At 45.1% G+C, this 14,007-nt stretch overlaps 1 protein-coding gene across 2 annotated transcripts in view; it reads left to right on the forward strand.

Moving 5' to 3' along the window:
• Positions 1–6,104: 6,104 nt before the first annotated feature.
• Positions 6,105–14,007, forward strand: part of CCDC88C (coiled-coil domain containing 88C) — a 136,094-nt gene continuing 128,191 nt past the window's right edge. For both annotated transcript variants that reach the window (XM_037832053.1, XM_037832056.1), the window contains exons 1-3: positions 6,105–6,331; positions 7,071–7,171; positions 13,807–13,915. In XM_037832053.1, the coding sequence (XP_037687981.1) occupies positions 6,272–6,331; positions 7,071–7,171; positions 13,807–13,915 (270 nt within the window). In that variant the 5' untranslated portion in view covers positions 6,105–6,271. The remainder of the gene's footprint in view (positions 6,332–7,070; positions 7,172–13,806; positions 13,916–14,007) is intronic.

The following is a 14,007-nucleotide window of genomic DNA, read 5'->3' on the forward strand; positions in this document are numbered from 1 at the left end:
ACCTCATTTTTATTCCTTGGTTCAGATAAAAATAAATTGAATAGCAAGGGTTATGTGTAGGTATGTTTGTAAATATACAAAGAAGGAAGAAGGGGAAGTATTGATGTATTCAGATCTGTTCTGCAACCTATGTATGGTGAGAATAGTGCAACAATATCCTCATCTGTAAAATTTATAACACGGCCACTATTCTGTGATATCAAATAAGATGATTATAAATATCTGAAAATTAAATACTATTCTAAAACTTTAAAAAAAATAAGAGGGGCATATAGGGAAAAAATATACCTATTGCAAACTAATTACAGTTAGTAGTATTTTAACATTCTTTCATCAACAGTAACAAATGTACTATACCAATACTATGAGTCATCAATGGAGGAGGGGTAGTTAGGGGTATGGGATGATTTGAGTTTCCTTGTTTTTGTATTTCTTTTCTGGGATAATGAAAATGTTCTAAAAACTGAAGAAACAAAAATTAATTGTGGTGATGGTACCAGAGGCAACTGATTGTTTGGTTGTACACTTTGGATCTTTGGATAATTGTATGGTATGTGAACAATCTCAATAAATAAAAAAATTAAAAAAAAAAAAAAAGGAATGAAGTCTGACACATGCTACTCCATCCACAAACCTTGAAGACATTATGCTGAGTGAAATAAGGAAGACACAAAGGGGCAGATATAGTGTGATTCCACTTACGTGAAATACCTAGAATATGCAAATTCATAGAGACAGACAGAAGACCAAGGGTTGGGTTACCAGTAGCAGGTGGGGCACGGAGAGAGAGAACGGGGAGTTAATGCAGGGATTCTCATTGGGGTGATGGGATAGTGGATGGTGGTGAGGGTAGTGCAACATTGTGAATGTGATTAATCCCACCAAATTGCATGCTTTGGTGTCGTTGAGATGGGAAAGCTCATATATATATAATTCTCCACAACAATAAAAAAAAAACAGACTGAAGAGACAATGACAACTAAATGCAATACATGATCCTAGATTGGATCTAATAATGGAGGAGAAAATGCCCTAAAGGACATTATTGGGACATATGAAAAAATCAGAATATGGACTATATGCTCTATATGACCATTAAATTTCTTGAACTTGATTTGTATTTAAAGTGGTTACATAAGTGAATATCCTTGTTCTTCGGAAAGGTACATGGAAGTAACAAGTGTTGAAGGAGCATCATGTATACAACCTACTTTTAAATGTTTAGAAAACAGAGGAATAGATAGATGGATAGATGAATGGAGAAAGAGATAAAGAGAAAGAAAGAATGATACAGCAAATGTGGTAGAATTTTAAAAGTTGGTGGATCTGGTTTTCTGGGTGGGAATATGTTGGAGTTCCCTGTATGGGTTTTACCTTATTTTTGCAACTGTCTTGTAAGTTTGAAATTATTTCAAAATAAAAAGTTTATTTTTAAAAAAGCTACTTTTCAGTGAGCACTTAGGACAAGCCAGGCACTTTACACGGATCATTGTTGATCTGTGTAAACCCAGATCCCAACACTCTTGTGAAGTGAGTAGCAAGAGACACGTTGTGCAGACGTGGAAGCACAGGGCAGTGAAGAAACTTGTTTAAGGTCACACAGCAATTGGGTGGCTATAGCACAATGAAAAACTTGGCTGTTCTTGGTCTGCTGAGGTTACCAGGAAGTTAGCCTCTACATCTCTGGAATTTTCAGTGATAGGACTGTCTTGTTACTCATGGAGGCTCCAGGACCACACCTGATAGTTCATATGCTAATGAGATGACAGGATAGGGCCAGCTGCACCTGTTGTCTTAGGGTCGGAGGCTGGCAGAGTTGGAGGCTGGCCACACCAGAAAGACCAAGCACATGATTAGCAGGCTGGGGATTTGAGCTTTGTTATATTAGCCTGACTTCTAAGAAGGGAAGAGGCTGCAGATTGAGTTCATGCATTTGGGCACAGCCAAAGCCATCAGGCCAAAGTAATAACACCCCATAAAAACCTGGGACACTGGATCCACAATTGATCATGACATCTCCCTGCATTCTGACTCCAGATGAGAGGACACAGAAGCTGGTGTTTGAGACCCTCCCAGACCTCATCCTATGCTTCTCTTCTTTTGGCTTATTTGTATCCTTTTATTATAATAAAGCATTAATCATAAGGCTAGCACTTTCAGTAAATTCTGTGAATCATTCCATTACTTGTCAAACACAAGCAAGGGTGGGAGCCCCCCAAATCTGTGGCTAGTTGGTCAGAAGTGTGGGTGGCCTGGGCCCCCAAACTTGTGGCTGATGCCTGAAGGGGAGTCTTACAGAGGATGGCCCTTTACTTGCGGGGTCTGTCCTATCTCCAGGTAGAGTAAGAACCGAATTGAATCGAGTTACTACAGTGTTTGCAGTTGCTGATTGAACTTCTGTTCCCACAGAGTTGGTGTCAGAAGCTGTTGAGGAAGAAGCTGTAGAAGTTTTTGCAATCCTTAATAGTGGCAGGGCCAGGACTCAAACCCAAATTTCTGGTGGAACCAAATCTATGCATTTTCTAGTGTACCCGGTAAGGTTTTCTCCATCATATAAAACTATACTGCATCATTTAACAATTCAACTTCATAATACATGATTTGACTTTTATTTTTATTGGTGTGTTTCTTTTTAAAAGACAGATATGTAGCTTTTAAAAAGACTAAAGGATTTAACTTTACCTGTGTTTATTTCTTACTCCCTCTTAAGAATAGGTTCAATGTTTTGTTCAAAGTGCTTATCAGAATGTTTAGCACTTAGCAGATGCTCAATGATGTTTATTAAATGCATCTATATTAACACATAATCCTAGTAAAACAGGGATAATAATAGGACCTATCTCCTAGGATTGCTATGAGGACTAATTGGGTAGTGGAAAATTCTAAGAATACTGCCCAGCAAAGTAGTATTCACTATCAATTATTATTGTAATACTTTAGGTTAAACCATATGAAATTGCCATTTTTGTAGGTCAAAATTTGACAAATACTAGTAATTTCATATAGTTCAACCTATATCTTTAGGAGAAAGTTATAGAAAAAAGAAATTGGTTGAAAATACATTTGCTTGAGCTTCTTGGTTTTCAGTATTACAATACTTCAGTATTGCCAAGTTTTAGGGTATTATTTCCTGTTCTTTGAAAAAAAATTCTTTTAAAGACAATTTGTTGAAACTTCCTCCAAAGTGGGTCTGACATTAACAAAGGATAGCTTGAAAGCACAGATACTGTCTTTTACATTACATCCCCAAAGACCCCAAATCCTTAACTTTGTTCCTACATTTGACAATAAATACTTATTTCAATATTTTAAGAATGTTCCAAAATATCAGATAGGCAACCAAAAATAAAACTATCACAGAACATAATCTTTTGTTTTATTTCATTATTTATGTTTACACTGATTTATGCAGAAAATGTATTCCTAGAATGATGTATTAAAATTCAAAGCTTTAAAAGCCAAAGTGTACGTTAAATGAATTAAAGTGAGAACTGACCATGTAAAGGACATCTGTGGCAAACCCAGTAGACACAAATATCAATCCAACGTATGTTTTTTGTTACATCAAGTTTTTTTAGGTGGATTCAACTTTTTATAAAATAGTCTTCAATTATGAAAGTAATATATAACAAAAATCAAACCATACAAAGACACATTAACAAAGAGCTGCCCCTCCCTACCCCACAAAGTTGTACAATTTCAGCTCCTATCAGGTAGCATACACTTACCTTATACTGCCGAGTCAGCATTTTCTCAGCAGGGGAGGAAATTCCTTTATCAGATATGAAGAACAAAATTAAAATCCTGCTTCTCTCCAGAAAGCAATGTATAAAGCAGAGACGTTATTTTATCTTCAGAAAGGAACAAAGAAAATTAAAAAAAAAAAAAAAAAAAGAAAGGTTAAGGCTCAGACAGACAAGGAACATGGAAGCAGTGGGGATGGAAGGGGGATGGTTCTACTTCAGTGGTCAGTGGATGGCCAATGCACTCTCTGAAGCTCACACCCCAGTCAAAAGGAGATCTAGGGGAAACAATGTTTATTAAAGCAGTGGTAGAACAGGGCGGAAGACGAGGAAAAGAGTGATTATAAAGCTTTATGGCTTACAAAATCCTTTTACATGCATTACCTTAAATTTCAAAATTACCTCATAAAGTCACATAGCAAAAATGTTCTTAGCCCGATCTTACACATTAAGAAACTTCTAGAAGGTGACTTGTCCAGGTCACCTGGCCCTTTGAAGTCTTCCAGTCCTGCAACCTGGGCACCATTCAGTTTGCCTGACCCCTTGCCTCACAGGGAACAGAGGAGCCGAGGGGTGGGGTGGGATGAGGCCAAGGAGTGGAAGATAGGTGACCTCGAAACAGACATTTCTGAGTGCCTGTGGCCCAGGGACTGCCAATATCCTAAGGGAAAAGTTCTCTCACCACGTGGGAAATGACTCATCACAGCTGTCAGAAAGCATTTCCTCAGTGCACTTCTTGTGAAAAAGTATATTTATCAAACAACTAACTTTAAAGAATGCTCCTCTTCCTCTTTCTAAAAGAATGGGGGTTGGCGTGAAAAAACTCTGGCCGCAACAGCAGCCTTACTTTGCAGAACAGGGACCTTCTAAGCAAAGCAGGATGTGGATACACATTCTATCTATTTCCAACTTATTTATGTTGTGTGAATGGATTACTATGCTATTGCATGGATCATCACATTATTAAAATGAATTTCTGGTGTATATGTAAACCATAACCACCTAGGCGCCAAGGTTTAGTTCCTCCGCAGTCTCCCAACTTTATTATTACCCTGAGTTCCACACCTCTCTTTAGGGAGCCCCAATCTCACTCTCAGCAGCCCAGCAAGAGCCGACAGAATTGGGCTGCAATACCACAAATCACCAGCAGATGCCGCAACCCCAACACTGGAAAGAACCAACTTTCAAAATTACTAACAACCCAAGAACAACCATTTATCGAGTGTCTACTGTATACTTGCCGCTTCAAGGCAACTCTGCACAAACTGGCTCATCTGTGAGACACATTACCGTGACGATTAAATTAGTTAAATGGTAAAAGAGCTTTGAACAATAACTGGATCGTAGCGTTAAATTATTACCCTCGAATTCGGGTCTCTCCAGCCGCGGCCCCCCACTTTGTGCCGCACTGCAGCTTCCTAGGCAGGGAGGTCCGGACCCCAGGCTCTCCTTCCATCAGTTGGGGATTCTGCCTTTTTTCATGTCTCCTGCCACCCAGCTGGAATCTGGCGGTGGGTTCACGGACTCCTCTCCGGGAAAGTGGTAGCAAGGAATGAAGGAAGGATGGGAGGATACCACAGCTGGAATGTATCCTGAACTGGCTTCCTGAAGGAACCTCCAGAAGGACGCAGCCCGGGAGGTGGCACAGGTGGGGCGCAAGAGGTCGCGCTTCCACCGTCTAAACTCTAGTTTCCTCCTTTACCCTCTGGGGCCTGCGCCCCACCTCTCTGCTACCCCGGAAACCGACCCCAGCACTCCCCGAGCCCAGGTGCGTTTCCCAAGCGGGACACTGCAGCAACGTGCGCGGGCCTGGCTCTCCCGCCACTGGCCCGGACCGGGCCTCTCGGCTGCACTTGGGGGTTGGCTGCTTCGCTCTGCCGACGGGCTGAACCTATCCGGAGCCCGCAAAGTCGCGGAGTAGGCCTTTCCCTACACCCTGAATCTGGGGCGGACTAGCGACGACCTAGGTGAGCCAAGCGCCCTAGCTCCCGCGCGCACCCGGCGCGGCACCGTTGGGCGCCAGTTCCCGCGCGCTCTGCCCCGCACGTGGCGCAGGGACCCGGGCCGCAGGCGCACGCGTATGCCTGCAAGGAGGCACCACGTGCTGGAGCTCCAACCGCGTAGGGGCTCAGCTCAGCGTCGGCCCGGGCGGCGGCTGCCCCACGTGCGGGAAAACCCGGATCCGCTGCAGAGGCGGCCCCGTGCACACAAGTGCGAGAACACCGCCCTCTCCCGGCGCCCCGCGCGGCCGCGCCCCGCCTCCAGGCTCGGGTTCCCGGGCACCGCGAGGCGGCGCGCCGACCGCCCTGGGCCGCCGAGGGGCGGAGCCCCGCCCGCATTGTTCCTCCCCGAGCGGCGGGAGGGGCGCAGGGCCGCCGGAGCTGCGGAACGTGGGCTCGCGCCCCGCCTTTGTCTCCCGGGCGCGAGCCGCTGCAGCCCCGCACCCGCCGCCTGCTGCCGGAGCCGCTTTGTGCCGCGGCGCGGGGGACGGGGACGCGGGGCGCGCAGCCGGCGGGCGCAGCCTCAGCATGGACGTGACCGTCTCGGAGCTCATGGAGCTCTTCCTGCAGAGCCCCCTGGTGACCTGGGTGAGTGCGCCGGGCTCCCCCGCCCCTTTGTTGGTGTCCTGGCTCCTCTCCTGCCGGGCAGGGGTCGCCGCAGATTTCGACACGGCTGGGACCCTGGGTAGCCCCCGGGACGCGGGGGACGCAGCAAGTGGCTCCCACCCGGGGTCGGGTATCGCACCCCGGAGACCGGAGGCATTTCCAACTCTGGAGCCGGCAGCTCCGCAGCGCGCCCGGCCGGGCCAGGGGCCGAGCGGTTACACCTGTTCCCAGCACTGAGCTGGTGGCCCTGGAGCGGAAAAAGTCCGAGTGGTCATCTCGCTCAGCTCCGGTCCAACAAGCCCTGACCACTCCTGAAAAGGACTCCAGTCCCCCAAAATATTCTCGTGTAATTTTTGAACCCGTTGGCGGTAAGAATTGAGGGACGTCGAGTGAGAACGTGATCCGACTGGGGTGGGCGCAGTGATTTCCATTGGATATGGGGCGTGAGAAATACGTTGAAAAGTCCCTTTTATTTATTTTCCATTCTGGAACGCTAGAGAAAAGTGGCGAGGAAGTTTTCCTCCCGCTTCCTCGCGTCTGTTGCCTGGTGCGGGAGGCCCTGGGAGAAAAGGTGTCTGTCGCCTGCGGAAGGAAGGGGTGGGCATGGGTGACCCCCCTCTGCTCACACGGGCTCGGTGCGTCTTTGCCCGCGAGAGCTTAGACCGTCTGGCATCGTGGGGGTGACTTTTCTGCCTTTCTCTCCGCGTCCCGCTTCCCGCAGGTGAAAACTTTTGGCCCGTTCGGAAGCGGCAACCAGGACAACCTGACTATGTATATGGATTTAGTGGACGGCATCTTTTTGAACCAAATCATGTTGCAAATGTAAGTTACCTTCTTCGGAGCGGAAGAATGGTTCTTTAGAAAGTTTAACTTAAGGTTGTAGAAATGGAATGTAAGGTTGCAACGGGAGGGGTCCTTTGCTGTTGAGGCCACTGGTATTTCAGTATTAAAGTGTCTTTTGTCATCTGTGTGCTTGAAAGACTTTAGGACACCGGGTTGGTAGCTTGTTTGGTGAAGGAAACTTGCGATCGAATGACTCATCCACATGGTGTAGATAGTGCAGTTGACTTCAAAAACTCGGGTATTTCATTGAGGTTTGACCAATGAAATGAAAACCCCCTTTATTTTGGGGGTCATGAAACTATAACAGCGTGTCTGGTTACAGGAAGTGGCAGTGGTCGGGAGCATCTGCCAGTGACTCTAAAGTTTCATTCTAGGGTAGGAGGGCTGTGTTTCTGAGCTGTTTCAAGTATCTTTCTTTTTCATTTGCCCTACAGCAGGGACAATTAGTTAAGTACCTTTGCAGGAACTGGACTTAAGTCACTATTTAGGAGAAGTACAGGGACTCAGATGCTGTGGAACTGTTCGTTTTGAAGTGTGTGGCTTAATCAGGGACTTGGTAAAAGTTACACTTGCTAGCAGGTACCTCTGACCACATCCTTTCCTGTTCCTGAATTCTGCAGGAGCCTGCCTGCCTGTCTGACTGACAGCCTGTCACAGTGTAGGTGTTGGGCTCCTCCCCCTGCATTCTGTTTTTAACCCAGAAACTGCAGGGAAGGTATTGGAACTGAGTGTCAGTATGATTCACTGGCATTTGAAGCAAAACAGAACATCCTAACGTTCTCTCTGGATCAGCCCCTTCTGCTCACCTCCTAAGCAAGTTGTCATATGCAGCCTAAACCCATCGGCTAGTGAGAATCAGCTTCATTTGAGCCCACGAAGGAAGAGGAGCAGTTTGCTTTGGCATCTCCAGAAACAGAAAGTGTTTTAAATAGATTCTACCCCAAAATGTCTGTTTTTAAAAAATGCCAAGCACATTGCTCCTTTTAACAAGCCATTTGGTGTCATTCTGCGGGAGAGAGACTTCAGTTTAGGTTTTAAAAAATCAACAGTGAAACACTATCAGTCGTCAGTGTTTGATTGGATTCTAAAAAAGACAAATCTGTTGTCCACTTGGGTAGCACTTCTTGGAAAACATGTTTTTCTTGGGATGTTTGAGCTCTTAGCGACTCTCCCTCTGCTTTGTTAGACACCTCAAATTATCAAATTCTGTTGCTGCCATGACCACTGAAACTTCAACCTGTCCTTACCCAAGCCCAAGGCTGTTTAATTAAAAAAAAAAAAAAGAAAAAAACAGCAGTAAACCCAGCCTTTTCATTCAGCTTTTACACCCGGGCCATGGAGAACAAAAGCTCTGGGACCGTTTCCCTTTCTTCTCTGACCTTTGGAATTCCTGAAGCATTTACCACTTGCTTGTAAATCAGGAAAGCCTGTCAGAATGGCTCTTTGAGAATTGCGAGCTCATCACTTGTTCACATTTGGCCTATGGCTGAATTCAGTTGAAGGGCTTCCCCCACTCTTTGGAAATTTTAAATGTTATCTTCTCCTTTGCAATTTGCCAAAGCAATCAATACGGAAGTGGGAGCTGGTAAGCTGTCAGCTTTTAAGGGCTCAAGCTTCTGGGTCCCCCTGGCAGGGGTCAGACATAGAGGGAAGGGAGTGGGGAAGCTAGATGTGGGGCTTTCCAGAATGAGGAAAGAGAGGGACAAGGTGGGCACGATATCCCCAGGAGCACACAGTTCACTGATTGGGAGATCCAGAGACCCCAGACTCTGAGTGATAGAAACCAAAACCTTGTTTGCCTCTGCAAGTGGGTGATGCTTGATTGGAAAGAGGGCACAGGGGAACTTTGAGGGTGATAGAAATGTTCTATATATATTGATTGGGGTATGTTTCATTTTTCAAAACTCACCAAGTGGTAATTTAAGATATGTGTTTTTCACTCTATGTAAAAATTATCTCAATTAAAAAAAAAATTAAAAGAGCCCCAGCCCAATGTTGTGCAGCCTGGATAGACAGTTTGGGTTTCAGTCCCAGTGTGATGCTGGGAAGGCACTCAGCACCTCAGTTTCCCCATCTGTAAAACTGGGAGTAAAGTACCTCCCTTAAGAGGTGGTTGTAAGGATTAAATGAGAGGATGTGTTAGCATTTAACTCAGGTATCAGTTATTTACTTACATGCCCTCTTAATCCAGAAAGGATTTGAGGCACCCCCAGAAAAGTTTGTTTTCTTTTTCAGCCTACTTTCCCCACTATGATCTTGTCCCTTAGATTACCACATGATTCTCAGCCATAGTCCCCTCCCGTTGAGATCTTAGTCAAAACTGGACTCTGGGACCAAGTCCTAGCCCAGCATCTAACACTGGTCTTAAGTTGTGCCCCTGTTTTCACTTCTGCCAAATGCAGGTGTCAGGCTAACTAGTAGGTAAATGAGATGGCTATTCTGCCTGAACTCCCAAGCTAGTAACTCCTATTGGGTGCCTTTTGCCTATTTTGATAAATCTTCTCCACGCTGATAGGACCTGAGGAAATTGTAGAGATCAGTGTTGCTAGAGCTCAGATAAGAAGTTACCTGACGCTTCAGAGCCATATGGAGGGGGTGGTGTTGGGTCGGAGGAGGGCAGGGGGGGCCGCGGTTCACATGACTGGGCCTGGGCATTGTCTCTGGCAACAGAAAAGGCTGCGGTATCGCCTCTTGCCCTGGCCTCCGGGTGACATCAGTGCTTGGAAGCAGGAAAGCCCTGCGGCTCCTCTTTCAGGTGGGAGGCCCAGGTCTGAGAATTCCTGAATAAACTTGAGGCATTGTGTGGCATGGACAGAGACGCATGGGAAAACTGCTGTGTAGCGCCTCTGTAAATGCAGGTACCCAAGGGAAAACAAGGTCTCTGAATAACTTGACAAAATTCTGTCTCCTAGGAAAATTACTTTTCCTTTTCCTAGAATGCTAACTCTAGCTGGCATCAAGCAGGCCAGCCACTTGCTAGTTCTGTTCCCTTGGGCAAATTACTTAAACTCTCTAAGCCTAGTTTCCTGATCTGCAATATGGGGAGGATATTTTATAGATTTGGGAAGGATTTGATCAGATTATGCATATAGACAATGCCCAACAAATGTCAGTTGTCGTTTTTTGACTCTGGGGGAAACTTTCATGAAAAATGAGACCTGGAACTATTTGTGTGTGTGTGTGTGTGTGTGTGTGTGTGTGTGTGTGCGCGCGCGCATGTGTGTGTGTGCACTTGCACCAGTGTACATCAGTTCTTGTGAGAGTCGATGCCTTCTGATTCGATTCAATGGCTGGTCTGTGCAGCTGGGAACTCAGGTTTGGGGCTGAGAGTTTGTGCCCGCACAAGGCCCAGGGTAAATTCAGCACTGTTTGCTTTGTTCACACTCATTCCTCACCCCTGGTGCTAGCTGAAAAGCTCAGGATAATATGTTAATTGTAGAGGCTGCAGACACCCTCAGGCTGGTGTGGAGGACTTCTTAAGCTTCTAAAAGACATTTGAAGAATATTATTTTTCTCTCTGTGTGCTTAAAGATGAGCTGTGTTCCCATTTTGCAGGTGTACACACTGAGGATAAAAAGTTAAATGCTTGTGACTTGGATGAGTTTGTGTTGCAGCAAAAGTATTGGGGCAAAAAGATTTTTACTCATGAACTTAAGTACTTTCCCTTTTTTGACTATAGCATATGACACTCTTAGTGGGGGTTTTGAATCCTTCTTAAAAATTACATGAAAATAATTCACATCATTGGAGGAGAATGAGAACATACAGATAAGCAAAATATAAATTTCCTATAATTCTGCCATGAAGAGGTTGCAATGTCAACATTCTGGTGCCAGACATATGTATGTCCCTAATTTGTTTTTGTACTAATTATGGACTCATACTACTGTTTTTTTAACATTTTTTTTTTTAACCTACGATTTATTATGGACATCTCTATCTGTGTCAATAGATAGTTTCTAGAGTCAGATTTAAATTTAGGAAGTCTTTGGAATGTGACCAAAATTGGGGGCTGGTTTTCACAAAGGAGGGGACAGGTAGTGGTTGCTATAAACCTAAATTATAACCCTCTCTTTAAAATTCTAGGAAGAGTTGGTTTCCTTTTTTCTAGTTTGAAGCCTGTTTGGGAAGGAAGCCCTGGAGAACCCACACGTTAGTCTTGGAGCTCTCCGTGTTTGGACTGGCCACCAGCCACTTGCACCCGGGTCTCTGTCCCGTCCTCTGATTCTGATGCTGGACTATAGGGCTTTTATGTTTTAGGGCTACAGTGTAAAGATGGGTTTTATTAATGGTGGCTCTGAAGGGAAATGTGATTGTGCAGTGGTTGTAGTAATGTCCTCTTCCTGGCATACAGGTTTGCTAATGCAGACCTGGGCTTGGCAGAATGATGGGCTTTCAGAGAGGGAAGTGCCCTGGGGTCATTTCACAGGTGAGCTCACTGCGGCCCAGGGAACTTTGGTCCGTTCTAGGACTCGGACTGGAATCTGTGTCTCCTGATTCCCACTTCCAAACCCAGCACGGAAAGGTGCTGGCAGAGTGGAGACATGCCTTCCTTAACTACACATGAGACTTTATTTTGATTTTTTTCCTAATAACCTCTCTTTACCCTGAGAGCCTTAGGAGGGAGTACTAGTGATCGTGATAATTAACCTAATTACTCATGCAGTAGACAACGTGGTTCTTTTGGAGTGCTGTTTTCTTTAGTGACTGTATTCAGAACAGGAGAGAACAAAAGCAGGGATGGTCAGAGGCTCTCCCAGGCCCTGGTGCACACAGGGTGGCTTTGCCCATGCAGTGAGCACCCAGAGTGTCTGCCGAGGCTGTCTGTCCCGTGCTCTCGTGTGGTGATCCCGTCCCACTTAAATGGAAGCTGGGACAATGACAGTAAAACAGAAAAGCCCTGTGTGATCTCTTAAGTTCTGCTATTTTAAGAAGCACATTTATCACTTTATGAAATTGCTTCTCTCTTAATGTATCTCTAGTAAAGGAAGGAGAAATGCACCTTTCAGATAAATTATTTTGTCATGCCAGGTAGAGTTCTGTAGCTAAAGAGACCTCTGTGGTTTAAATTCTGAATGCCTCCTCTATTCCTAAATTAATTTCCACTGAACTCTTAACCTTTATTTTTCAGTAATGAGTGGCTCCAAGAGAAATATGTAACGTAAATGGCTTGGCCAGACCCCATTGCTGTGTGGGGAATGATGAGAAACCTTGTCACATGGCAATTGAAAAGAGTTCTTCTGTGCTGGGAAGGACCCAAGTGACAATTTTAGAAGGTGCAGGATGACTGAATAAAAACCACAGCTGATTATGCATGTAATATGTAAAAAGGTTTACATATATGCATGTATGTAAGAAAGGGATGACATGCATGTAATGACATGTGGGGATACTTAGTGGATAGTCAAGTGTTTACTTAATGATTGAGTTTTAGGCAGCTTGTATTGAAACAACAACTTTGTACTTCCACTAACATTTGAAGTGATTTCTATTTGTAGATTTTTTTCTTCTTTGTCAGTTTTTTATTTATTATTGGTGTCGAATGAGCCAGATAGCACTGAGATTTATTTCCTTAACTCTCCCAAATTCCCCTTCCGTGCTGCTGTCATCAGGGAGGAACCTTACACCAAGGAAGGAGGAAAAGACCTGCCTCTTTTCCATCATACAAGCCCCCAGAAAGCTCGGCAGCCTTATCACAGGGCTGGGATGACAGGCCCTCATTTGAATTAGATGGCCTTTGCAGTGTCTTGGGATGGTAAGATGGGAGGGAAGGTTTTGTCATGAAAAGCAGGGTGTAGCACATAGAGAGGTGGAAGCTCAATTCCCCACGGAAAGCACAGCTCTACCAGAGCCTGCTGTCTTTAAAATAAACAGTTTTTGACACAGATTTTTGATAAACATTCTGTATTATATATCACTTGATTGAGATTTCTACGTTCAGCACAACCAGACCTGACTTTTGCCTGGGCTTGGAAAATAATTGACACTTTGGGAGTTTTGCATAGGAATTATTTGTGTCTCTACTCTTAGCATTTCTTGTAACAGCTTGCTTGTTGGTCTTTTCCAGATAGAGTCGTGTCCCTGAAATGTACATCACAGGCTGGACCAGCCCAAGACTAGGGTGGGGAGTTGTAGGGGGCGAGAACCCACATTAAATGGAACATTAAAAATTTTATTGGTTTATTAAATCAAGAAATGTACCCTTTCCCCTCCTTTTCTAATGTTCTTGATAATTCACGTACTTTGATTTCTTCAGCTTTTAATCCGTGTAGTCTTGAAATACATTTTTGGCTAGGTTGTGGACACCCATACAATATGATTTTTGTCTACATTTACATGTGGTGGCTGTGGGTGCTGCTAGCAGCGGGTGCTTCCCTTCATCATCCCACTGAAACCAAAACAGGCCTATGGAAGAGGTGGGGAGCAGGCAGGTGACGCTGCTCGCCTGAGGTCCATGGCTTGGCGCTGGCAGAGTGATGATTTGGCACAAGCCGTGCTGCCATGGCCTGATGGTTGCTAGGCTTGGGGAGAACTAAACGCTCGACCGTGGCTGGGAAAGGAAGGGTGGCAAACACTGGGAGCTGCTATTTCCATTCTCCTGCTTCTTCCCCTAGAGATCCCAGGCCGACGAATCAGCGCATCAACAAGCATGTCAACAACGATGTGAACCTTCGCATTCAGAACTTGACCATCTTGGTGAGAAACATAAAGACCTACTACCAGGTAAGAGCAGTTCTGCTGTCCCCCAGAGGTCCCAGCGTCTTTCCAGCAATATCGTCGCTCGAATGGTTTCCTCTCGGAAAGCTGCAGGGAAA

This window comes from Choloepus didactylus, chromosome 4 (genome assembly GCF_015220235.1).
Source record: "Choloepus didactylus isolate mChoDid1 chromosome 4, mChoDid1.pri, whole genome shotgun sequence".
NCBI classification, from domain to species: domain Eukaryota; kingdom Metazoa; phylum Chordata; class Mammalia; order Pilosa; family Megalonychidae; genus Choloepus; species Choloepus didactylus.